Genomic DNA, 25,362 nt, shown 5'->3' with positions numbered 1-25,362 from the left:
TCCTTTGAGTAGTCACCCTCTGAAGAGGGAAATGGAAGTTGGTGGACCCCAGAGGGGTCCAGGCTCTGCTCATGAGAACAGAATGCGGGGTTGGTATGTCTGCAGTTGGTTTAGAGGCCAATTAATTTACTGCATTTCATATCTTGCAATATTCATTTGAGTTTTGACATCTGAGTTTGAAGAACAAGCGTCCAAAAGAGTGCTTTTTGAGGGGTGGAGGAAATTCCAAAGACTTATGGGGAAAATACACTCAGCATCCTGAAAACATATAAAATGAAAGCTTAGTGCTACCCTAGTCCATCATAGCTTTAATTTATTTTACAGATTGTCACATTTCACATCTTGGTATGTAGTCTTATCTTTTTGTATCCTTTTGCTTTTCTTCTGGAAAATTCTGTTTCCACAGAGATTCTGGGTGTAAGGGTGGCCTGCTGGTGTTTTTGTGAGAAGAATGCTCAGGCTGTTTATATATTCACACCATGATTTACAAAGTGGTAATACTCATCTACAGCTACTATCACTTCACAATGGAGTGTTTACACAGGCTGTGCATAAATACTGGGACCAAGTCATGATTAAAAGAGTTAAAAAAAGCAAAGTTAATGAAAACTGAAGTGTCTTATTTTAACACCCTTACTACCATTAGGGAAAGGGCAAAAACTGGAGAACGAAACAAAAATTAGTCCTGTAGTTTTAGGAAAGCACAATGTCCTTCAGAAGAGTGTGTGCCCATCTTCAGATGCAAATAGAAATGGCCCTCAGTAGAAATACACCAGTCTGCATTTGCTGGGACCAAGGTTCATTCACATCTGTGTATCAAATCTATTTTAAGCATTGAATGTGTACCAGCTACTGTGCCATAGCAAAACGGATGGTTTTCTGTTGTCCTTTGGAAAACATTGTAAAAACAGACATTTGACCATCTGATTAACACAAAAACTGGTAGGGAAAGTCAGCTGTTGAGATTTTGCACTCAAACACATAGCTGTAACTACGCAAAAGCTCTGCAGGCAACAACAGACCCACTGTGATAATCTGACAACAGAATCTGGACCCTCTGCCTTGTGATGAGGAGCTCATTTGTGGCACCAATTTTACCTTGTAGGCAAGTTGATTTGAAGTTAAATTAAGATGCCTCTAGGGAAGTATAATAATGCAAAATGGAAACAGAGCAGGGGAAAAAAAAGCTGTATGTTGATAAGTAGTTTTATCTGTCAACACTTTTTTTCTCATTTTCTTTTTCAAAGGCAAAAGCAGTTATGGCGAAAGTTGGTTACCCTGAGTTTATAATGAATGACACATATATTAATGAAGACATCAAAACAGTAAGTGTCAGACTTGCTGCTTTCTTCCTTTACATATTGCAGCTATTCTTTGTTCTGTTTCACTGCTCTCTAAAATCAAAGCTTGTCTTTTGTTTGGCATGCACCTGGAGTTTTGCTTGCTTGGTTATTTTTGTGTTATTTTTTAATTAAGTGTGCTAGCTCTCGTGTCTAAATTGTCAATGCTGGCGTGCCTAAATGAGATCATGAGGCTTGTGGGGAGTAAAATGCACCTGGGTGCAAAGAACCTTCCTGATAATAAGCATTTTAAAGGTTAAACATACACTGTAATTGGTATTTAGCTGTAAAAATGAAACAAACCAAAAGCATTTCTTCTCAAAATAATGGTCTTCAAAAACACAACAAGCACTTTACCTCAGAATATCACACTTTATGATGCCCTATATAGGCTCTCCAGGCTATGAATCTTATTTATGATTGTTGCTTATAATTTTGTCAAGATGTCCTAATCAATGTATGGACCTATTGTGCTGGCTGCTGGGCAAAGATACTATGGGGGGACTCCTTCCTGACCTGTTCAGCCTAAGGCAGGAAGGCAAATTATTATTATTATTGTTATTATTATTATCATCATCATCAGTGACAACAATAACAATATATGTTACCATTTTCCAACTGAGGCATGCATGTGATGAATTGTATTACTGAAAGTCACAGGCAAAGTAGAACCATAAATTCAATCCTGAGCCAGTAAAACAAAGAGACATGGTCATCTTTGCCAGAACACATGAAGAAACACTAAATAGAGACCTAATTTATTGAGGAAACTTTGAAGAACCAACTCTACCAGCCTAGTCCTTATTTGTGGGAAGTATAGGGTGAGATGGTGCTGTGAAGACAGTGTAATGAGACAAAGCATTTGCCCAGACAAGTGGCAATGTCTGGTGAAAAATACTTATTAATCATGGTTGCAAAACCATAGTTTACATCTGAAATACAACTTCCTCTCAAATCCTAGGATTGCTTTAAGCTGATGACAGGGATATCATCTGGATTTATGAACTATTAACATCCCTTTTGCCTGCATGGTTATTTGTATGTGTATGTGTAATTGCTATTGGATTTGGAAATTTATGGAAGCACGGAGCCCTATGGCTGTATATATTTAATGTGAGAAACAGTAAGAAAGCAGTGGCAGAACCGTCAGTGGGCACAGAGTATGAAGTATTTGTTATAAAATGTAAAGAAAACTGAGAAAGGGGACTTTGTGACATTGTTAGAAGTGGTTTTAAAATGCACTTTTAAAAATAAATGTAAGCCTACTTCCTCCTGGAAAAGAGAAGTTCCATCTGCAATCCACTGTTGGGTGCTTATGATTTCTTCAACACCTCTCTGCACAGGAAAGAGCCTTTCCAGCGTTCCAGACCCTTGTATACATCTGTTCCACTTCTGTGTTTTAACTAAGATCATAAAATATTTATTCTTCCTACCAAAATGTGAAAATTCTAATTGCTTCCATAATTGCTGAAAAATTAGGTGATTATCTTGTAAAAAATAGAAGTTATGCTTTTTATGACAGCTTTTGTTTCTTTGGATATGCTTTTAAAATGTCTGCGCTTTATCCATACAGCTGAAGTTTACAGAAAGTGACTATTTTGGCAATGTAATGCAAACTCGCAAATACGTAGCCCAATCTGATTTCTACTGGCTTAGAAAAGAAGTTCCAAAAACAGAGTGAGTAGACAAAAGGCAAATTTACATACTCTTCTAACAATGTTTTAACTTATATTATCTAATTTATAGGACAAATACTATTATATATTAATTTTAATAGAATTATATACATGGCAACATATTATGATACAAAAAGCCTATGGGCAAACCTTCCTGTTATTCAGAAACTCCTGGGAGACGTGTTTGGGTTTTTTTTTAATTCTAGGTATCCCTGTTTGAATGCACAGTAGTCATATTCTTGCAGCTTAAACTTAATTTAATGAAAAAAGGGGTAATTGAATCGCAATTAAAAATGGATTATGTCTCTTGGTCACAGTTAGAGTTTGAAATGGTACAGCAGGGATTTATGAAATAAATTTTGTAAGAATATTATTATAAGAATGTTATTATTAGTAATATAAATCAGCATTGTTAGTTACCTGCTGTTGATAGCAATGGTACAGAATGAAACATAATTTAATTTACATATGTTATTTTTATTTATTTGTAAACACAAGAGTGCAGATTGTGTCACAAACTGTCATAAAATACATGAGAGAATCAGTCTCTTTTTTTACTGGTGGGTAATCAAATCCTTAAAATGCAAATTAAAACCTAAGCAGAATCTAATTAGTGTAATCATGATACTTAAAAATTACTCCATCTACACACAGACTTTGAAATTGGTGCTGCTGCTGAGCTCCTGTGCTGGTATTTCCTTAGGACTCCAGAAAATCCTACTGAAACTGAGCCATACCTTGTTCTGAAGGTGTCTCCGTGTTGTTCGTGAGGAAGGTGGAGGATGTTAGCAGGACATGCCAGTTAGAGTGCTGTAATTTGGCCCCATATATCGAAGGGACTATTTTAATTTTGAATTTTACCTTCTCATCACAGCTTTCTCTGACATTGCAGTGGTGAATCCCAGGGGATCATTTTAGGGATTTTCCTGGGTGTCAGGACTAGATCATGATAGTATATTCTCTTCAGAGCAACAGTTCCATGAAAGCAGTGAAATAACACTTACCACTCTATGGCAATTGTGATCAGCAACCTCCTCCTCGTGATCAGCATTGGGGCAGCACTAATACAGACTGTGTAGATTCTTGGCATGGTGGGAAAACTCCCCTATAAGGAAATTAACTGGTAGGTGGTCCCTGACTCAAGGACTGCAGTATGAGAACTGTGGCATGAGTATGCTTAAAAAATGAAGGTTTTATCCGATTGCCCACTACCAAGATGGAACACTTTCTCATGTTTGTCTTTACCATTTTATTTCCAGGACCATGTAATAGCCAGACCCCTCATCACCTTTGTTGTGCTTTTCTTGTCATCCCTCAGGGCACATTCTGGCCTGGGGGGTGGCAGTTTGATTTTTGGTCTCTTTCCTTTGTTAGCACACCTATGTGCTCTGCCTTCTGTAGGACTGGAGGTAATTCCACCTGAGCCCTGGTGGGGAGGAATAATTAGGGTTCCTGCTGGGAGATTATTCTGTCTCTGCAACTACTCAGTGATAGAAAAGGGCCCTGAAAGTGGTGCCACTGTCTGCTGATGGGTAGCGAGGCATGAGAGTCACTGCTGCCTCCAGTAAATTTTTTAAAATTTGTTAAAATAAACCAGTGACTCCCACTCACCAGTCTGAGGCATGGCCTCAAAAATATCAGCCACTTTTTAGCCATTTGCCACTTTTAAACTATCATGCTCTACTGCTTTCTGTTGCTTTTACATATCTTATTTTCTTTCTGTTTCTCCCTTCCTCTCTTTCTTTCTTTCTCTCTCTCTCTTTTTCTTTGTTTGATTTTGTTTTTCTAAACTTTTACCTTTAATAGAACACCACAGATCTTTTGGTGAAGCTTGGTGCTGTGTTAGTAGATAATTACCCTTAGGATTTTGTTTCTGTTTAGTTCATTTCTTCTTTTCCCTACTTTAGTAGCTTTTAGCATAGCATTTAGAGATAGATACTGCAATATTGTCAAGGTTGTGGACTGAAAGAGATAAATAAGAAAATGAGTGTTTAAGGAAATAAGTTACCAGATAATAAAGTAATTACACCCAAAAAGTAAACCACAATATTCTTTTAGCAGATGGTCCCTGTTTCTCAACAATATTATTTCAAACTGCAATGACTTTCCTCAGCACTGTCAACTAACAGAAAATCCAAATTAGGGTTCACACAAAGCACCAGGGAAACCCCATGAGAAGATGGACAGAGGAGCTGGGGGATACAAGATAAAGGAATTTGATAAAACAAGAGGGAATGTGGGTATCAAAGTAGAAATTAATTATTTTGGAAATTCAACAGGTTTTTAATCTAAAAAGAGGAAAAAACCAACAACCTAGCAGGAGTAATTATCAAAATTCTTTGTTTTCTGTTCTGCTCCCTCCATCCCTAGCAGGTATCTGCCTGACAGGAAAAAGAAGCACGTAGGAAGTCAGATGAGGCATTGCTCAGGGTGTGGGTGGGGGAGCTACTGGTACCAAAGAGCTGTGACAAGGTATTGGGGTGCTGAAGTTGCCTGTTCTGCATATCCCAGGAGCCAGGTTCTCCTTGGGCACCACAGCTGCAGGAGGTGTAACTTGCTGTCCTCAACACCCGCTTTGGATGCAGCTGCCATCGTCACAGCTGGCTGGGGAGATGGCTGTCATCTTCACAGCTGGCTCTACTGAACAAGAAAAAAAGCGCTCAGGTATCATCAGAGAGACGAACAAAAGGGATTTGTGCAGGTGCTGAGGAATATGGTGCACAAACCAGCACTGGTTACATTGAGGGGGTGGATGGAGGAGGTGAGGCTGGAAGGGGGCAGTGTGGGAGGATGAGCACCAGGTGTGAAGACAATGACTATAACCCAGGTGAGACACAGGTAGAGCAGAGGGAAATGAAAGACAGTATAGAGGGAAGTGATTGCCATATGAAAGGGAGAAATAAAGGAGAGTCAGAGTTTTAGTTCCATTTACTTATCCATCCATGGAGCCATACACATTCATACATATATGTGTATGTATATACAAACACACACCTGATGCACCTTTTTATCAGTGATTGAATCTGTCCTTCTGAACACTGATATCATACTTGTAAATAACAAAGCATCAGAGGACTTCTTGGACATACCACTTCATTATTATTCATCTCTCTCCTTTGAAGGGAGGACATAATCTAAGCTTTTTAGACCTGGACAAATCATTCATTTTTCACTCAGCTTTCAGTGCTGGGGATGTAGACATCTGGTATCTCTATCAGAAGACACAAAGAAGTTGTGCTATGAGAGGATTCCTGAGTCTTCTCTAGGACCTATTCCTATTTTTCTTGGCCACACACTGTTGTTGGTAAGCCCTGACTCTTGGTTTGACACAAAGGAGGGCAGCTCTGAGAGGGGCTGTGTTAGATGCTGTTAAGGACAGTGTAAAAGCTCCTTCTGCAAAAAGGGAAAAGCAGCCATGAAAAACACTGGGTAGGCTGTTGTCTGTTGGAGAGACACTGATGGAGAGCTCAGAAATTGTATGGGTGGTACCTGCCCTGGAGAGGAGAGGCTGGAAAGGAGTCTCTCCTGGAGCCTTGTCCTGGTCTTTGAACCTTGTTTTAAACACTGAAGTGGCACTGAAGGCTGGGCCCAGCTTTACCATCCCACTTTCTTGCCTAGCCCTAAGGGAGACAGATGGCAGCCTGGCCTGGGATGCTAATCTTCTGTTTCTACATGAGAAAATGTATAAAACAGATTAACAATGAGAACAGGAAATACACTTTTGAAAGTCACCTTGAAGGTTGCCTCCCATTTAGAAGGTTTTTTTAATAGTACTTTCTTGGGAAAACATTTTCCATCATCCAGCAACTCTGTACAGCTTTTCACTGCTAACCAGCTTAAGCGTTGTACTTTCACAAGTTCATTTTCTTTATTTATGATTTTTTTTTTAAGTTCTTACTTCAGATGTTGAACAGCAAACTGAGTGATTTTTTCCAACTCAAAAAGTTGAGAAAACAAATTGCAACTTACCTTTGTGTTTTACAGAAAATTAAATAGTTTAATAACCTTTTTCCTGTGATGTAAATGTTCCCAGTTGCCTCTCTTCATGACTGACAGTGTACCATTCTATACTCTTAAATCACAAAGGAAGATATCATGGAGAAAACTGGAGCCTAAAGAAACCCAAACGAAGAGAGTATCTGCCTCACTTGCTATTTCAGTGTGGTTTTCAGATTACATTTCTACAAGAGAAGTCTCAAAATTGTTGAGTCTGCAGCATTAGGTTTTGATCGCTACAGTAGTTGATAGGTAATGCTATAGGACATCATTCAAAGCTGTTCCTTTTTCACATGCTTATAGCAAATGAAAACAACAAACAATTCTAGCCTTTTTTATTTGTTTACGTCATAATTAATAAGAGCTTGGAATATGTTATGCCTGTCTCTTTTTTCTATCCTTCTGTTAGTAGACAAACTGCACTGAAATTCTAACCAGACCTAGAGCAAATGCCCAGGCAACCTGACTTCAAACAGAAATGAGAGAGTTATTTCTAAAATTGCTTCATCTTAAAATTTAACAGCAACAGCTATTTATTACATACCTTCATATTGTAATTTGGTGTGTTATTAGTTAAGGTCTGTCACTGAAGGCTCAGCTTTTTCAAGCAGCTCAGTGAAAGAGGATAACAGATGAGAAGTGAAGTTGTTCTGCTAGTCTGAATGGAAGCATTCTTGGTTATTTCTACTCTTTTGTGGAAAATATTTCCTAAATCTTTCTGAGTGGCTCAGAATGGTACAACAAAATGCTGGAATGGAAATATGCTCCTTTCAAAGTGTTAGACATGAAATTAAGCTCTATACTCTGCTTGCAGCTAGAGAACTCTTGTTCTTTCTGTATGGCTCCTAAGTCTCTTTTTCCCAGCTGCTTAAAAGGACAAGAACTTCATACAGGGTCATTTTTGAGGCCTTGTTATGAAAAAGCAACTTAGGAAGAACTTAGTTCAGTTTTACAATGAGAAAATCAAGGCTGCTCTTGGTCTTTGGCTCATACTAAGCTCAGGAAACAGGATGGGCTCTGTTATTGTTGTGGTAGATCATGAAGAAAGAAGCTGTCTCGGGATGGGGATGCTGTGATATGTCTTAGTAGGTAGTCTACAAGCTCCAAGTCTGTGAATTTACAGGTATGAAAGTTTGGCCAGAGGATGGTGTGATGTCCTCCCTCAGTAACTGTGGGTCAAATGTCAACAGCATTCACTGTTGTTCTTGGGCAAATTGAGGTGTTCCTGTGGTGACAAGTACATGTGTCACTAGCTCCTCACTCAATAAAAATGGGTGCAAACTTGTCCTGTTAGAGAGGTGTCACTTGTCAATGAAAAGCTCTTTGACCACTGCTTGTGGTGGTTCCTGCCTTCAATTAGCTGTGGTAAGCCCCCAAGGGCTGCAGCAGCAAAGAGGATGGGGAGAAGAGCAAAGCACATTAGTGTGTTTTGAAGTATCTGTTGTCTGTCTCAGGCCCTTGATTCTCTAACTGGAAATGAAAGGCTAAGAAGAATTTGCAAAAAGGGAGAATTTGCTGTTCCAGAAGCCTTTTTCATGCTTAAAAGTTGCTGTTTGTGAGAACAGAAAGGCTATTGTAGGTAGAACAAGCCAACGGGGTGAGGTGGAAGTCAGAACACTATGTGTCTTTGATCAGGCTTACAGTAACATGTAAATTAAAGTGTTGAGTGTTTCAGGTGGATCCTTTTCGGATTGTTTCTTTCCTTGTCAGAAACGGGGCAGTCCCCCAGATCTACTGCTAAGCCTGGAGAACAGGTCCCAGAGAATATGTGGCAGGCTTGCATCCTTCAAAACAGTTCAGCTAATTGCTGCTTTGAACAAACATGACATTGAAATGTAGTTGATTAAACCTCCTAATTTTTTTCTTTATCCCCTCACCATACACATTCTTCCTTCAATTTTCCATGATCTCATTATATTACCTCTAACATTTAATCTCCTTATTATGGAAAAAAACAGAAAACACACCAGAAAACAACCTCCCCCTTCTCCTCCCATTCACAGTCTCCTAATAAACAAACCAGGGAGAGTTATCTGTGGCAATTAGAGCCTATAATGTGATGGATGGTTAAGATATGTACATGCTACCATTGTTGTTGCCTTCATCGATTAGTTTTTCTATTTGATGCATTGTAAAATAAGCTGCTCAGCTTGAAGAATAAGAGAAGCAGTTAAATTTATTGATAAAACACAAAATGCTGCCATTTTAAAACTCTTCCCTTTGTTACATGGTTTAAGTGAGGACATTAGTTGTCAGAAAAAGAGTCAGGATCTACAGATGACTCATTTATTTGATGGTGCTATTTTAAAACACAGATTGTGTACATGATTGTTACCGATATCACACATTTTCCATGTTCTTGTAGACCTTCCTTCGTCTTACTCCTTGTTTTGCAGCTCCTATCGCTTCTCTTTGAAAGAAATTTTCCAAAGCAAGTATATTGCATTCATGTAGCTTTACGAAACTTTGGAGTAATGCATTGCTAAAGACATCAGGATGTTCCTGTTTGGACATTTACTGGACTCACTTCTAATTTATTATGAATTAACCACTAATTCTCATCATCTTTATTATTTTTATCTCAGTTCTTCCTTACAAAATCATAAGGTGAAATCTTGGGCTCACTGAAGTCAGGCTTTCGTCTGAGGTGATTTGGATCTTGCTGAAGTCAGTTGAGATTTCCCAGTCTGTGGTTGAAGCCACTGTCAATATATATGAGCTTAAGCTAAGGAGGTTCTTAAATCCTATTTGCCATTCATAGAATCACAGAATATTCTGAGTTGGAAGGGACCCACAAGGATCATCGAAGTCCAGTCCGATTCAAATCTAGGTTTTCCTCCAGTATGTATGAGAAATCAAACTACGGGAAGAAATGCTTTGCATTAGGTTTATTTGTTTAGGAGCACACTCATGGCCATGTTCATTGTGTAGGGTACAGAACACGAAACTGTTCATTTTGAATTTACATTCCCAGAAAGTACCAGCTTGTGTTGCTGGCATAAACCTAATTGTTCAAGTAGTTGTTCAGCAAAGCCTCTGAAACCACTACACTTGTTTCAAAATGCTCTCTAATTTCAACAGGGAGTTTCTCCACACATGATTAAAATCCACCCAAGAGAGTTTTCACAGCTGCTGTCAGTGTGGCAGCCTCTGCTGCCTGAACTTCAGTTCATCAGCACGGCAGACCTCTCAAGCACGATGGTCACCTAGAAATTAAACAGATTAGGTAATAGAAAGCTTAAGAATCACTCCAGTTGAGCATTCATTGGCTGTATGCACTTGAACTCAGAGAACAGTAGATTTCAATGTTCTAGAAAGTGTAGGTAGCATGTGTTGAAATGGAGAAATACTTAAGCTTTAATGTATTCTAGATCCTTAATATTTTTAATTCCTTCTACTGAGTTCAATTTTTATCTTTACTCCTTTTATTTATAGAGATGAGTAAGTGTACTGACAGATATATTCTTTTGCTCTTACTACAGGTGGTTTACAAGCCCAACTACTGTAAATGCTTTTTATAGTGCATCTACCAACCAGATCAGTGAGTATCTGACTTCTGAGCCTAATTATAAAGTGCCTGTTTGGGATTGTATGTGTCAAGTGTCAGATAATAGCTGTACCATTTTTGTTGTTTGTGACTGAAAATTAAAAGTTCAAACGTGGTAATTCAGCTGTGAGACTTAAGTGAGAGGATAGTTCTGTAAAATTTAGGGCTCTCACAGATTTGAACTCCTGTTGCTCGATGTCAGCTGAGTTGCAGTGACTATGTGTGTGTGCTCCATAAATATACAGTGATAGCAATTCTGTCCTCTAGTATTGATAGATATGCAGCAATAAATGACTAGAGGAGACTGTGATATAGACCAGAAAACCTAAGAAGAGGTGTCCAGTGGATTTGTTCAATATATTCAAGCACAAAGAGTGGTATCTGTAGCTAACTTAAAATTCTTACCTTTATAGTTTGATGAAATTATTTTGTGTGTACATTACTATCTTATTCTAATTTTAGTTACTGGTTGTTTTAGATAGCATAAATTAAGGTGTGGAAACATGTAAGGTAAAAGAGTTCTTAAAAGATGTGTATGGATTTGGATGTTCATTTCTGTTTGCTTTAATGTGACTTTGCATTGCAAATTTCTAATGGGCTTTAAAATTCTATACCAGTATTTCAGTGTACAACAGAGTCACCTGTACCTTGGCACTTCTCTTTGCTCTTATTAGCTTTGGATGTTGAATCAGCCTTCTTGTTCTATGCCATCAGGGTCTGGAAGCTGGCTGCCATCTTCTCTGTGATCTTGGTCCCCAGAGACAGGACCATCAAAAATTGACTCCCCCTTTTTTTCCTGGATCTCTTTTGGTAGCAGAGAAGTAGTTTTTGAAAGGCACAAAATTAATATATCACACTGAAGAAGTTACAGCAGGGGACTGACAATCTGAGTCTGCTGGTATCTGCTTCTATCAATTTTTGTAAACAATGTTGCCTTCAAACCTCTCACTTAAATTCTTTTGTGTCTAAATGACCTCATTTGTAAAGTGTGTATAATAATTAGGCAGCTCTTTTGATTAAAATTATTTCTAGGTTTAGATAGCTCTGCCTTAATTAGAGGCCTGCCATCATTAAGCAGTCACATTTTCGCTGATCATCTGAGGGAGCACTTGAGGCTCCCCTGAGCCGGTCACAGCTCTGAGGTGCCCGTGAAGCACGACAGCTGCTCTTCCTGAGGAACTCAGCACCAGACACCACTGATGCTGGAGATGCATCGTGCGAGTGGAGAGGAAGCCCAGTCAGCACGAAATGAGAACCATCACTGTTACAGCTTCTTTAACATTGTATTCTTTCAAGTTGCAGCAGCGCTCCGCTCTCAGCTTCTCTGCCATGGCACAGTAGAGAAAACTGTAATGAGAGGCTGGGGTCACTGAAAATTTCACACTCACTGTGTGTAGCAGTGTCACGAGGCAGAGAGTTTTCAAATGTAACCCATCTCTCGTGGGTGTAGGGGCAATTGTATTTTCTGTCGCAACTCCTGACCTTCTTGTTCTGCTAGCACATGACCGGACAGTGCTATTCACAGTCCTTTTACGACTGTTTCAAAGAGGAAAAGGATTAATGTAGCTCTTTCTGAGCAAAACCCTCTCCTACCAGAGAGAGAGGTCCAGATGTAATCATGCCCTAAAAATGATGTGCAATAGGAGGGAAGAGTCATAGAAAGGCACAGCACAGTCTTTCACTGCTGGCTGGTGTGTTTTTATTGGGGAAGAGGCCCTGTGAGATGTGGGAGGAACATTCTCAGGTCTGAAGTTGCTGATAAATATTTGACACATCACTACTGCGTTTCCATTAATGCCGCTGGGAAAGAATGGCTCTGCTGGAGAATGAAGTTTGCAAGCCTATGCATACTCGTATTGCCTGATATATTTGCTGGGTAAATCTCACTGGGCAAATCTCACATCCAGCAGTTCCTACCTTACTACTTTGCAACTGTGTTTTCAGTACTAATCCATACAAAGTTCAGAGGGACTGGTCACACGCTACAAAAGCTGTAGCATTTTAAAGGCCTAGTTAAACAATGGAAAAAAAAGTTCTATTAACCAGAATAATTTGAGAATAAGAATTAAGCATGAGCTCTACCAAATGAAATTTATAGTTGTCATATAGCAAGCCCACAAAGATTTTGAGGACCAACTTTTTAAGAGCATAAGAACTAATAGTAGAACCTTCTTTCAAATACACTGAAAGAGAAAAGTTTCTAGTGAGATAATTCATTGCATTGGAAGAGTTTGGGAACTTCTAATCCTGGAGCTTTTTCTTATGAGAGGTAAGTCCCAGAAAATGTTTAAAATCTAGTGTCAATGGAAGGCACTGTAGAAGAAATTCATACAATGAACTGTGACAAATATAAGGACCGGATAATATTCTCCCAGGTATTTCAAAGGAACTTAGACATGACATTGATGAACAACCTGCTTTGATGTATAGCTTATCACTTATAGTGGCCTCAGCACAGGAAGAATAGGTATGGCAAAGGGTCACAAATTCTTCTGTCTCTGTAGTCTGTATCACTGACATAAGCATTAAAAAATCTCCACAATCTCCATACAAGTCCATTTGATCTTCATATACATGCAATCTGTTAGTGTTCTTAATTTGACCACTTGGCTACTCAATTATTGGAAGAAAAAGTCTTTTTTCACTAAAAGTGAAAATTAATAGAAAATAGAAACTAGATTGTTTGGGAAAATATTTAGATTCGTGAGAATACAGCAAACCTTATGTATGCAGTACATGTGCTGAATTTTGCTGCACTTTAGTGCACATAGCCTTATGTTTGCTATCGCTTTATTTAATTTCCATTACTAAGCTGTTGATAGCCTGAATGACCAAAAATTCTGTGAATATCTCCAAAGAATAAATAAGGAAAAATAAGTATCTGTTTCTAGGTAAGATGTCCTGCAAAGAGCAGAGTTTAAAAATATGGTACATATAATTTATCTTATTGCAAGTTTAGTCCCGATGTTCTCTTTACATGAGTTCTATTTATTTATTTCCTCTTTTTCCATAATTCAAAGTGACTTAGATTAATTACTATGCATGTTTCTAATGGTTGTTAATAACTTTTCAATCCTAGTTTGGATAATTTTTCAATTTTCTGTTCATTTGCTCGTCAATTTCTACTCAATTATAGGTACTTAATAGGGACAACAGGTATGTGTCATTGCTTTTAGAGTCTCAAATTGTATCTAAGTACACTTCATATAATCTAAGCAGCATGAATACTATCTTTTTAATTATCATAATTGGAACACCAAAAACACATTCCTAAAGGATTAGTTTATTTTAATGCACTCTAGAGCAGTCAACAAAAATGTGCTGAAAATAGACACAAGTGATGATCAAAGTATGCTAGCATACTTCTGTTCAAGAAAAGGTTTTATTTCATTACAGCACTAAAATATTGCCCCTTGAATATGTTAGGGATAGAAGGGAACTGTTCATCAGACATTTGGTGTGTTTAATTTTTTTTTCCCATACTTATGCCTCTAGAATATATCAAAAAAAGTAACATTTATGGGTTGTGAACAGTAATGAAAAGGAGATGTACAGTGAACTGAGACAAATATAAGCAACACACGAGGTGTAAGTTTGAATAGATGTACTGGATAATTAACTAATGTTGATATTATCTCTGTAAGTTTATATCCATGCTCCTTCTAAGTCATTTGTGCTGGTACTGCAGTTCTCTAGTGAAAGTCAAGAGGCCTCTTTAGAGAGTGGCTTCATTACATGTTGCAGGAAGGAGATATAATCTACAACAGAATTTAAAAATTGCATTCAAATTAGCTTCCATAGAGAAAACCAGAGATGAGAGCTCATATTAGCCAGTAAGTATCATCTTTACAGGAAGCATTAGGCAGATATTGATGCTGGCAGCTTGCTGATGCTGTGCGTTGCAAGGGAGAACTCTTATCTTGCCAGGAGGCAGGGGAGTGTTGGCAAACAGCACACGGTGCCGTGGCCAGGGGAGGACAAGGGGCCTGCACATAGAGGCACTTTCTCTTCCCTTAAGAACCACACTAATTGGAAGGTTATTGATGAAGTAGTTTCAAGTGTGCCGTTAGTTTCCAGGAGGTTAATGAACATAACGGATTTGAACTGAACACTTTCTGAGCCCTGTTATTAAGTAAGCTTTAAATGTTCTTAAGTGAGCCCTCATTTTCAATTTTCCCTATTTACTAATGACCACTATTCTCTTTTATTTAATTATGGTCACAGGTGAGATGACACATGATCCTTACATCCATTCTTTATTTTTTCATCCTAAAATTCTTATCTATGAATGTATAAAATAGAAGAACTTTTTCTTTTTCCTATTTCACCCCTCTCCCAGGGAATCTAATCAGGTTTTTTCCCTCAGAAAATAAAGATTAAAATTTCTTGTAAAAACAGATGTTTTCACAAGTTTTCTAGTCTCTTAGCACAGAGTATTCATTGGCCTCTCACAGACCACCTCATGTTTCTCCTCATGTTTGCCCCACAGAGTTTGGGAAATACTGGGTTCTCTCTTTTTCATGAGCAGCAAAAAGCCTCTTGTCAGGTGAAGTAGAAACTGAACCAAGAATTAAACTAGAGGCTGCTGAGTCCTTTACTTTAAGATCATCACTTCCCTTTACCTCTTTAATGAATTTATTCACTACTCTTCATAAAGTTAAGCTTTGTATTCGTGCATGACATGGAACAGTTACTGTGCCTTACACAATTGATATTTTCTATTCCTACACAATTTTTGTTTTCTATTCTCCTTGTCCACAGGACAAAACTTGAAATTAAGTGTAGAATTTGGGTCCATGTTATGACAGAGTTTGATCCCTGCCACCTACATATAGATGCTCAAAGCTGTCTGTGGTGCTCAATAGTGTCTGATATGTTTTCTCATGTGTGTTTTGTCTGAGAGAGAACTTGCAGGAGACCCTTGCCACCAAGACTGACAGCTAGAGGCCAAACAGGATATGCAAAGCCATCACTGGGATGAGATTCAGTTGTCCAAATACAAGTCTGTGGAACCATTTTAAACAAATGTATCCTGTCCTTTGTGCTGTTTTTAGATAACTAACCAGCTCCCTAGCTGTCTTCACCTTAAATTCCATATGTGAATTCAATATCCTTTGATTACTGACTAGCAGTTAGTCTTCTGCTTGTATCTTATCCCTTTAAAATTCTACATTTCCTTCAGTGATACTTGAAAAAGCAAATTACAGCTTTTAAACACATCTGAGAATTGCCAGTACAACAATTGGCAGAGTACCCTGTATATCACACAGTTTAGCACAGCTGTCTGCCCTATCTGTTACTTACATATGGGATTCACTAGACTGTCAGAAGTTGCTTTAAACAAACCAATCTAATTATTGGAAATTGTAAAGACACTAACTTGGAATAAGGTTTTACTAGATCTTGCCTTGCTCGGTTAAAAACATCTTGCAATATAACTGCATAATGTAACTGAACTATAGCATTTGAATTCATATTTAGATTTGAACTCCAAATTTCCTCATGATATGGCAAGTCATCTCATGTGTTTTTAGTTACATCATCCATTATTAGTCTGCATTGTTTCAGTGAACTGTCAGATCAAATGTGATTGCATGTGAACTAACAGTATTACACTGAGTTTAAGGTTATTCATCTGCAAAATGCGTATAATAATACCACGAAGGTATTTATTATATTCATTAATGGCAGTAAAGCCCCTGTAAAATTGAAAAAAGAAAAACTTCAAGATTTAAATACATTCTAACAAGCTTTATAGCACCTTGCTGCGGGGAGATGCTGAAAATGATACAATGGATAAAATGAAGCTAGAAACCTTCAATTACATTAAAAGTAGTCTGTGCAGGTAGAGCACTGTCAGAGCTACAAGATCAGCATAAATTCAGAGTGAAATATTTGCAGTAATGTACTCCACTGCTTGAAGTGCCCCTGCATTCCAGAGCAGCAAGATGAGTAAGAGGAAAGTTCAACAGAGTCACTGTCCAAGGGTCCAGACACAGGGCTTTGGAAAGCTAAACCTCCCTGGAGATTAATCTGGCAAGGGATGTGAAGGGCAACAAGAAATATTTCCAGAAGTGTAGCTGTAGCAGCAGAAAGTCTAGGGAAAATGTAGTCTCAGTGCTGAATGATGGCAGAGAACCTGGTAACAAAGGAGATTTACCCTCAGTGGAGGAGGAGTAGATTAGGGAATATTTAAACAGTGGGCATACACAAGCCCATGGGCTCTGACAGGGTGCACCTATGAGCTGACTGATGTTGTTGTGATGCCACTCTTGGTAATCTTTGAAAGGTTGTGGTGATTAGGAAAGGTTCCTGAGAACTGGAAGAAAGCAAATGTCACTCCTATCTTCAAGAAGGAAGATCTAGGGAATTACAAGCTAGTAAGCCTCACATCAATCTCTGTGTACATGATAAAGTAAATCCTAGATGCAGTTTTCTTGACCAGCTTTCTACAATAAGATTACTAGCTCAGTGGATGTGGAGAGAGATGTGAATGTGATTCGCTCTTTAGCAGGAATATCAGCATTGTCTCCCCTAACATTCTCAAATTCAATCTGCTGAACAGTGAGCTACTCAAGTGGATAGTCAGGTGGACTGAAAACTGCTTGAACTGATGGGCTTAAAGGGCTGTGATCAGAACACCTGGGCTCTAAAATGTTGCGATCAGTGGCGCAAAGTCCATCTAGCCTGGCTGTGCCACCTTGCCACCGGTAAGATGCATGGATGTAGGGCACCAGTGCTGTTCTATGACAGGCAGAACTCAGATGTCCACAGACCAGTGCTCTTGTGGCACGTGACACCAGTGTCTCTCTCAGAATGATGTCCAATGACATTGCTCCAAAAGTAGGTAGGTTGTAAGAGGGTAGTCAAGGCAGATTCTGCAAGTCCAGATCCTAATTATAACATACATTTGTGTGGGGTCTGTAATAAAACAACACTGTTGGTCAGTAATAGCCATTAGTGTAGGCTCTGAGCCTGCACTAGCAATATAGTGTGCAAAGAGAGAGACTTTCAGCCTCTGTCTCTCTTCTGGGGCTGTGTAGAGGGAGAAAGGTGCACTACAGATTAAATTTATGGTGAAATGTTAGCTCAAAGTACATTCCCAGTGCCTGTACCCATTCCTTAAGATGTGAAATTGTCTGAAGTCTGTCTGTCTTACTCCTTCAGATCAGTTCTTAGCTTGCTTGAACTCCAGTGGCATATAAATAATCCCATTAGTATTTATTGCAAATGCAACCTACTATGAACTCTCTGAATTTTGTCATTAATTCTTTTAGGTGCAATATGCCAAGCAAAAAAGAAACAGACTTCACAAGGGAATTGCTTAAATTGAGGAATTCAAACCAGCACAAAATAAGAAACTGTCAGGTGATCTATCTCCTATTACAATTTCAAGGACTTTCTGGGTCTATGACATTGCTATCCTTGCTCCCTCCAAGGATGATGCAGTTGATGCTTGCCTGAGGGAGACATTGCATAAAAAGGGATGCCGTGTGTTGCCAATTCCAAATTTGTTCTTTCTGGTTTTGTGATAGTGGACAAGACTGTCCCTCATTTAGTGCTACTAACCTCTGGAGAACAAAACCCCTTTGCTATAATTGCTGCCAAAGAATTAGTCTCAAAACTAGATAATTATTTTTCTTAAAAAACCCCAAAAACCTCTCAGGAGTAATATATTCCAGTTTCCTGAACTTTTCTGGGATGTGTATTAAATTGTACTGGCTTCTCATTCTGCTTTGGCCTGAAAATACTTCCTAAGCTTCCTTTAGTGCAATCAAACTACAGAGGTGTTTCACATAGATACCTAGAAGCAGGAGCCACTCCTTTAACCAGTATTTTGCTCAGTGATGTCTTACCTAAAATGGATCCTGACTCTGAGTAAAATAACTATCAATCTGTTATATGGATTCAGTGTTGGAGCTTCTTAGCATTCATTCACATGACTTATTCAGTGAAAACTTTGTCTCGTGGCTTAACTCGCAGCTGATCATATTTCATAGCTGGATGAGCCTGAGCGAATGTTTACACCTTCTGTAAATAATGTATGTTACCTCTACTGCAGACAAGCGCAAATTCAATATTCAGTTCTATACCTGGACAAAATAATTGCAGCTCCTTAAAAGATCTTGATAGCCTCTTGGTGTGGTGACAGGCACAGAGGATTGTGTGATCATTAAACATGATTTGTGGAGTGATTGTGCTACCTTGGTTCATACCATTTTCAGTGTGGGCTCATTTGTTCATTTTGGCCATGATTCCTCTCATCTGCTCTTGCGGGGAAAGGACCATTTGAATCATTCAGAGTTAGTAGAACCTAATAATTCCAAAACCTTTTCTGAGGTTCAGTGTTTGGAAGGAACCAGTTCAGATTAGCTTTCCAGCTCTTAACTTAGTGCACTAACAAGCCATTTTCATCAGGTTGAATGGAGGTACCATTACTGTGAGATGTTTAAAAACACGCAGAGTAAATACTCTTATCTGTGCACCGGGAGGCAAGGAGAGTTAGACCAGGAAAACTTCGTACTTGATATTGGTAACATTGTGTTTAAAGGTGATGGAAAAGCAAACGATAATATTCTTGAAACAACAAAGTAGCATCTGGAGAAGTAAAAGAAAAAGGTGGAAATAACATTCAGAAAATAAGTCTGAAACACATGCTTTTTGTAAGCTGATTGCAAATAGGTAATCATGGAAGCCACAGAGGAGCAACAGAAAAAAGCAGGCCTGGAGTACATGTCACTTACCACATCATTTGACATGAATTACACTCAGCATACTGTTCTATTTGTTTGTTTGTTTTTAATTTTTTTTTTTTTTATTTCAAAGTATGTTTTTTAAAGACTTTGTAAGAAAAAGACAAAGATCGTGCCTGACACTTTATCACATATAAAGAAATCCATGAGCTACCTATCAACAAAAGATTGAATAGGGTAAGAAAGGAATGAATATAGTTTTTGTTTTGACCTGAGTGTTCAGGTGACTTACTGAAGAGAGACCCATAGGCTGAACAAGGTCCTGGGAAAACAAATGAATCACCTGCGGAAATCTGTTCCTCCTCAACAAGGTGATGTCTGTGTGGGGTAACCTTCAAAGTAGGTGTGTGCCTGTGCTTAACAGACGGGAGTTTGTGACCCAAGACAGTAAATTCCACATTTGTGACTGGAAGGGTAGCACTATTCGCCATGTTATAAAAACTTTGACTGCTTTATTTAGCAGTTCTTTGAGGTGTTAAACTTTTACCATGTGCAGCTCCACTGTCTTCAGTACCCTGTCAATGAAATATTACCCTGGAATTAAAAACAGACGTGCAACTTTGAATTTGAGGAGCAATTTTGATTCCTACATAATTAGTTAGTCTACCAGAAGCACCCAGGTAATTCCTGTAGCTAGACTGACTCTATAGCCTTAATAATCTACAGCTCTCCTTTACCAAAGTGCCTAATTATGTTAATTTACTTTTGATTTTCATAGACTAAATAAAACTACACTTGCATTTTATCCCTTTCATGTTTTTGCTGCACTGAAGCCTCACTAAGCTAACACTATTTGAATTCTTGTTTCATTTTATCTATATATTGTTTGTTGATCTGTTACCACATCTGAGTATTCTTCACAAGAAACACTAGCTGTTTTTTTCACAGGAACACATGACTTACTCACACAGACAATGTATGTAGCTATGAATTAAAATAAAGTTCTTTCAGTGCAGAATCTTATTGCCATTGTGGTCCTGGAGGAAGGAGGATCTCTACTACCTCTCAAAGATTCACCTTCTGAAACTGAACAAATGAGGTCATTTGTTGGACACTGTGACAGTTATTCAGCTGTAGTGAATTGACCTCACTATACATATATATATATATATATTTATTTATTTATTTATTTATTTTTCTTGCTATTGCAGGGTTCCCAGCAGGAGAACTACAAAAACCTTTCTTTTGGGGAACAGAGTATCCTAGGTAAGTTCTGCACCAGGGACTCTCATACACCTGAGAATGAGGAATAACAGGGAAAAGTATTGCAGATACACATGGACAAAGAAGAGGGCATGGAGAAGAAGGCTACTCTTGCTGTAGGGCTAGCTTGGCCCTTGGGTTGTATGTTCTCACCTGCTGTGTCCTGCTTTTACCATTGAAAGAACTGACTTTGAGAAGTGCTACTTTGTGTGATAACTTTTCTTACCCTTGGGAGCCATATGTGTTGCCGTCAGTTGTCTTAAACTGATGACTGATTTCTCACAGGAATTGCTAATTAAGTGCACCCAAGTGGAAGTGTTTCAATGCTGTAGCATGAAGATGCAGCAGTGTGCACATGGCAGGTATTAAAAAGAATTGTAAATCAGGTAACTAACACTTCCTGAACAGACGTGAATACCCTGAGAAGCCAATTATTATCAGTTTATTGTTCACTTTCTGCTAATATCTAAAATTAACACTGAGCCTTCATTTGTGCCTGTTGAGGTGCTTAAGAATATGTCCATGTGCATAGATGATTGCCTGAGCTGGCCCATGTGCTACTGTAGCTGAGGAAGAGTAATTATAGGTCACACACATTTAATTTTGAAAAATCACTGCTTTTGTGCAGTTCAATAACTTTCTATTTTAGGGCAGGATAAGACCATGAAAAGTTTCTATTGGCAGTTTCTGAAAGTTATTTTGGAGTTATATAAAGGCAGTTACTGGTGAAACATATCCTTAATAAATCTTTGTTAAAAAAATCAAACTTTTTGAAGAGTTTGGGTTTACCATCTTGCTATCTGGATTGTGTCCTTGTAAACAGAAAATTTAGCAATATGTGCAGAAAGACACGTTCAATTTAGGAACAAACTAATTTGCATTCAAAGAGAATTCTTATGAGCCAGCTGACTTTCTAAGTGGTAATTGGGGATAGGAGAAAGTCCTTTCTTGTTAAGGTTATTGCAGGCCTGTTTCCAACTTTGCTTTCTGAAGAGATTTCTCTGTACTCTGACCTTCTACCATAGTGATAAAATTGTGGTTCTTTCGAAGTATTATGCTTTGCTCATTTCTCATCTTTAAAGGTTACCTTAGCTTAAATTGGTTTTACTTGAGTACATATCAAAATGAAATTTAGTAAACAAATGTAGCTGGTTTATATCAGACAACAGATTGCTTTTGTCCTTGAAATATTCTAGATGTTTTCTGTCTGTTTAGAGGAAAGAGTACATGGCAGTGGAACAGAAAAACCATCAAAAAGTCATCAGCGCTTGCTGGAAAACTGATTTAGAAAATATTTAACATTTAGTGGCATTTTAGTGTCCAGTTCCAGCATAACCACCAAAAACCAGTTACATCTATATTTGCATAAAGGGAAGCTTAGTTATCACTTTTACATCTCAGTACATGAAATAACATATCATTCAAATGCCATCATTCATAGTTATGAGCCTTCACTGCCAGATACATTGAAATAGAGAGTTCAAACTACCTGACCTGGTAGCTTCCTTACAGTTCTCTGAGCCTCCTCAGTCCTAGAAAGTTCCCCTTTAATACAGTGTCTGCTGGGCTGCACCTAATTCCCTCCATCTCTATCCAACTGTGCCCAGAAGTGAAAGGCATGAACAGTGCTGGGAAAATTGCTGGCAAAAAGTGTTGTTGAGGTGGACAAAATGCTGAAGGGAGTTCCCAGAAGCAAAGGCCAAAATTCACCCCAAACTTCACCCCATCTTTTGGAGGTATGGAAAGATGTAGGAGTACCAGAACACCAGCCTGTCCTTTGTCCCTGCCACTCTTGGTGACCGAGAACTTTAGAGGAAAAACAAGATGTATTTAGTAATAGGGCTTGGTCCTTGATCTCATTATGGGTTTTGTGCCATGATATTTATACTTCTCCAGCTGCAAAAGATCCCATATAACCACTTCACTTCAGATGTGGAAAACAAGTCTGACATAGTGCATTTATTATGGGTAATTATCACTGTGTGCTACACAAAATAACAAATTTGTTGCACAAAAGGATGATATTTCCATTGCTGAAATACATAATTTTAACCAGTATTTTTTAGAGAAGGTTTGTAATAGCACTTTGGGGAAAAAACAATAGGAAGATTTTATCACATGCTTGAAAGTACCTTTCATGAAAGAAAAAGCAAAGTGAAGGATTGTCATGGGAGCAGAGAGAATTAAATGATATAATACTTTTTGGGCATGTCTGAGATGAGCAACTAGTGTACTATGGATCATTAGGTCCAGTAATAACACGTTATTTCAAAATCCTCTGCCTTTCTCCTATTTCAATACAATGCGTTAGAAATACTATAAGCCACTTTGAAGTATAGCATGTCAATAACTGAAATAATTAAAATCATTAAAACCAGCTTAACAAATAAAAGATGCATTTAGTACATCACCTACACACATGATATCTACTGCATTTGGTGTTAAAAAGCCTGAACTTTTCCCCCTTTCATCCCTATTTCTCTCAGATGCATTTTTATTTGGATATAACAAGGAAAATATAATTAATTACCAATCAGAAATACAAAATATTTCTTTCTATTCTGTTTCCCAGTACATTAAATCTGACTATGTATCATGCCCTGTTCCAGGACAGGCGCAAGGAAATTGTATGACCTTTATTTTTAAAACTGAGTGGAGATCTGTTTAGTGCTCTACAAAGTATAGTCTTTGTTGCATGCCAGGGAAGAATGATTGGAGCCAACAGGATGGAAGCCCACTGCCACTTTTGATCTCTTCTTTTTCATGGTTATGCTGACAGAATAGTTACACCTATAACTTTATCCTGTTCTCAATTAGAATATGCACAATGCAGTCAACTGAAGGAGATATTTTGGAGCTCATATGATGCTCATAAGGGATTTGGTTAGAAGAGTGAAACATCACAATGCTTTCAGAGTTTTAGATTAAATGTTGCTTTTAAACAAGAAAGAGTTTAACATGAAGACTTTCAACAACTTTAAGTAAAAATTGTGCAGGTGTGATTTTCCTTTTGTACACCTTTTAAATAAATAATGATCTTTCCTGAGGTCTTTTGTCCTTTGATGTTCATGAGTGTGGACACTTTCTGAGAAAATGTTTTCTTTATGTTACAGGTCATTAAGTTATGGTGCCATAGGAGTAATTGTTGGCCACGAGTTTACCCATGGATTTGATAGCAATGGTGAGTGTTTAACAGTATGTTGATAATTTGTTTTTACAGAGCTGAGAGATTAGAAAGCTGACTTCTAGGTGCTTTAGGTTTTTTATTATTTGGGGGGGTTTTAACAGTGCTGAGTTGTATGAAAAAATTATAAAGTTATATTTATTAGATTTATTTACATAGAATCTTGCTTGTCTGAACTGGATTTTGTTTGGTAAGAAATGCAACAAGTTTGATTCTTTCTGTTTGTCTTGAATGGAAACTAAATCAGCAACAGGTTCAGAAAGTCCTGATGAGGGGAAGTGGGAAGGGCAAAAGGATAACTTCCGATTCATAAAAATTACTTCCAAGAAAACTTTTCGTTTCAATTTTGACATTTTTCAGAAGACAATATGAAACTTTTAAAATACAATACTGGAACAAGAGTGGTACAAAAAAAGGTGTTGCAAAATATTAAAATTAAAGAAAAAAAAAGAGGAGAGAGAGGGGGAAAAAAGAAGAATGGTCTGAAAATGTCAATCCAATTGTCCTGACAAGCTGGATGGAGTGGGGCATTACCACTATCTAGCTTTGGCTATCTCAGTAAAGTGCTTTTAAAAATTAGGCTCCTGAGAGAAAGAGGATGGGAAGGGGTGGGGCAGAGGGAGAGAAACATGAACCTCCTCCAGCGAGAAATTTTGAGTTGGCTTATGTTGTGCTACATTGAACACCTTTAACTAAAGAAAACAAACAAATAAACAACCCCCCCAAACAAAAACAAACAAACAACTCCTCCCGAAACAAAAATAAAGTCTTGTATCCTGGTATCCTGTTGGCACTGCTCTACAACATTTTGTGTCAGCAAACATTCCAGAATGAAGACATTTTTCTTCATAAACTCCCACCTCCTGAGCAGGTAAGTATCTAACCTCCATCTTGTCTCCTGCCAATCAGAAAGGAACCTAAGATTTGATTCCCTGAGCAGACCCCGACTTTTTGCCAGGTACTTACTTTCCAAATATAGAAATAAATACATCTCTAGGGAATTTGTCGTCTTGAACAAGAGAGCAGACAGGGAAAAAGAAAAGAAATAAAAAGATGAAAGAAAGCATCTTCAGTACTTGGTATTGTCTATCATTGCTCCTTACCTCTCTTCATCCACATGGGCAGCTAAACCTGCTTTCAGAGGTCCAGAAATGTCTTGTGTCTGACTGGCTGGAGTCATGATGGAGATTAGATACTCTTCTGCAAATGATGGGAGCAGGGATCTGATGCTGCAACTTCCATGAGCCAGTACTATAACCATCAGCCTCGGGAACGGGATGTGTGTATTCTCCTTGTTTCCATGAATAGGGTTCAAATGTCCTGGTTTTGCTCCAAAATAAAAAATGGAAACTTTAGAATTTTCCATGAAATGGGTTGTTTTTCTGATCAAGTGTAGAATTAATTAATAATAAATTAGTTATCATCACATGTACAGAATCAAGGACATATGGGCTGAGGACGAAAAATACTCACAATTAGACTTACGAGAAAGCTCAAATGCCTCTTACACTATGTAATTATAAAATGTACTATAGAACTCATTAGTTATTGCTATCATTTTCTGCAAATGGAAATGATGACAATAAATAGAATGCCAGCTTTTCACTGCTCTGCTTGAGTGGGGTCAAGATTTTGCTCATTGATCCTATCCATTTTGTACACA

The 25,362-nt window shown here is 38.1% G+C and overlaps 1 protein-coding gene across 1 annotated transcript in view; it reads left to right on the top strand.

Annotated features, from left to right (window-relative positions):
* The window catches only part of PHEX (phosphate regulating endopeptidase homolog X-linked), a 96,376-nt gene that overhangs the window by 62,935 nt on the left and 8,079 nt on the right, over window positions 1-25,362 (top strand). Inside the window, exons 13-17 of the mRNA XM_032680664.1 lie at window positions 1,248-1,325; window positions 2,914-3,017; window positions 10,495-10,553; window positions 20,464-20,518; window positions 23,629-23,696. Of these exons, the coding sequence (XP_032536555.1) occupies window positions 1,248-1,325; window positions 2,914-3,017; window positions 10,495-10,553; window positions 20,464-20,518; window positions 23,629-23,696 (364 nt within the window). The remainder of the gene's footprint in view (window positions 1-1,247; window positions 1,326-2,913; window positions 3,018-10,494; window positions 10,554-20,463; window positions 20,519-23,628; window positions 23,697-25,362) is intronic.

This window comes from Chiroxiphia lanceolata, chromosome 2 (genome assembly GCF_009829145.1).
Source record: "Chiroxiphia lanceolata isolate bChiLan1 chromosome 2, bChiLan1.pri, whole genome shotgun sequence".
Classification (NCBI taxonomy): domain Eukaryota; kingdom Metazoa; phylum Chordata; class Aves; order Passeriformes; family Pipridae; genus Chiroxiphia; species Chiroxiphia lanceolata.
Note: the sequence above shows the minus strand (reverse complement) of the source record. Positions and strands in the feature narration are given on the sequence as shown.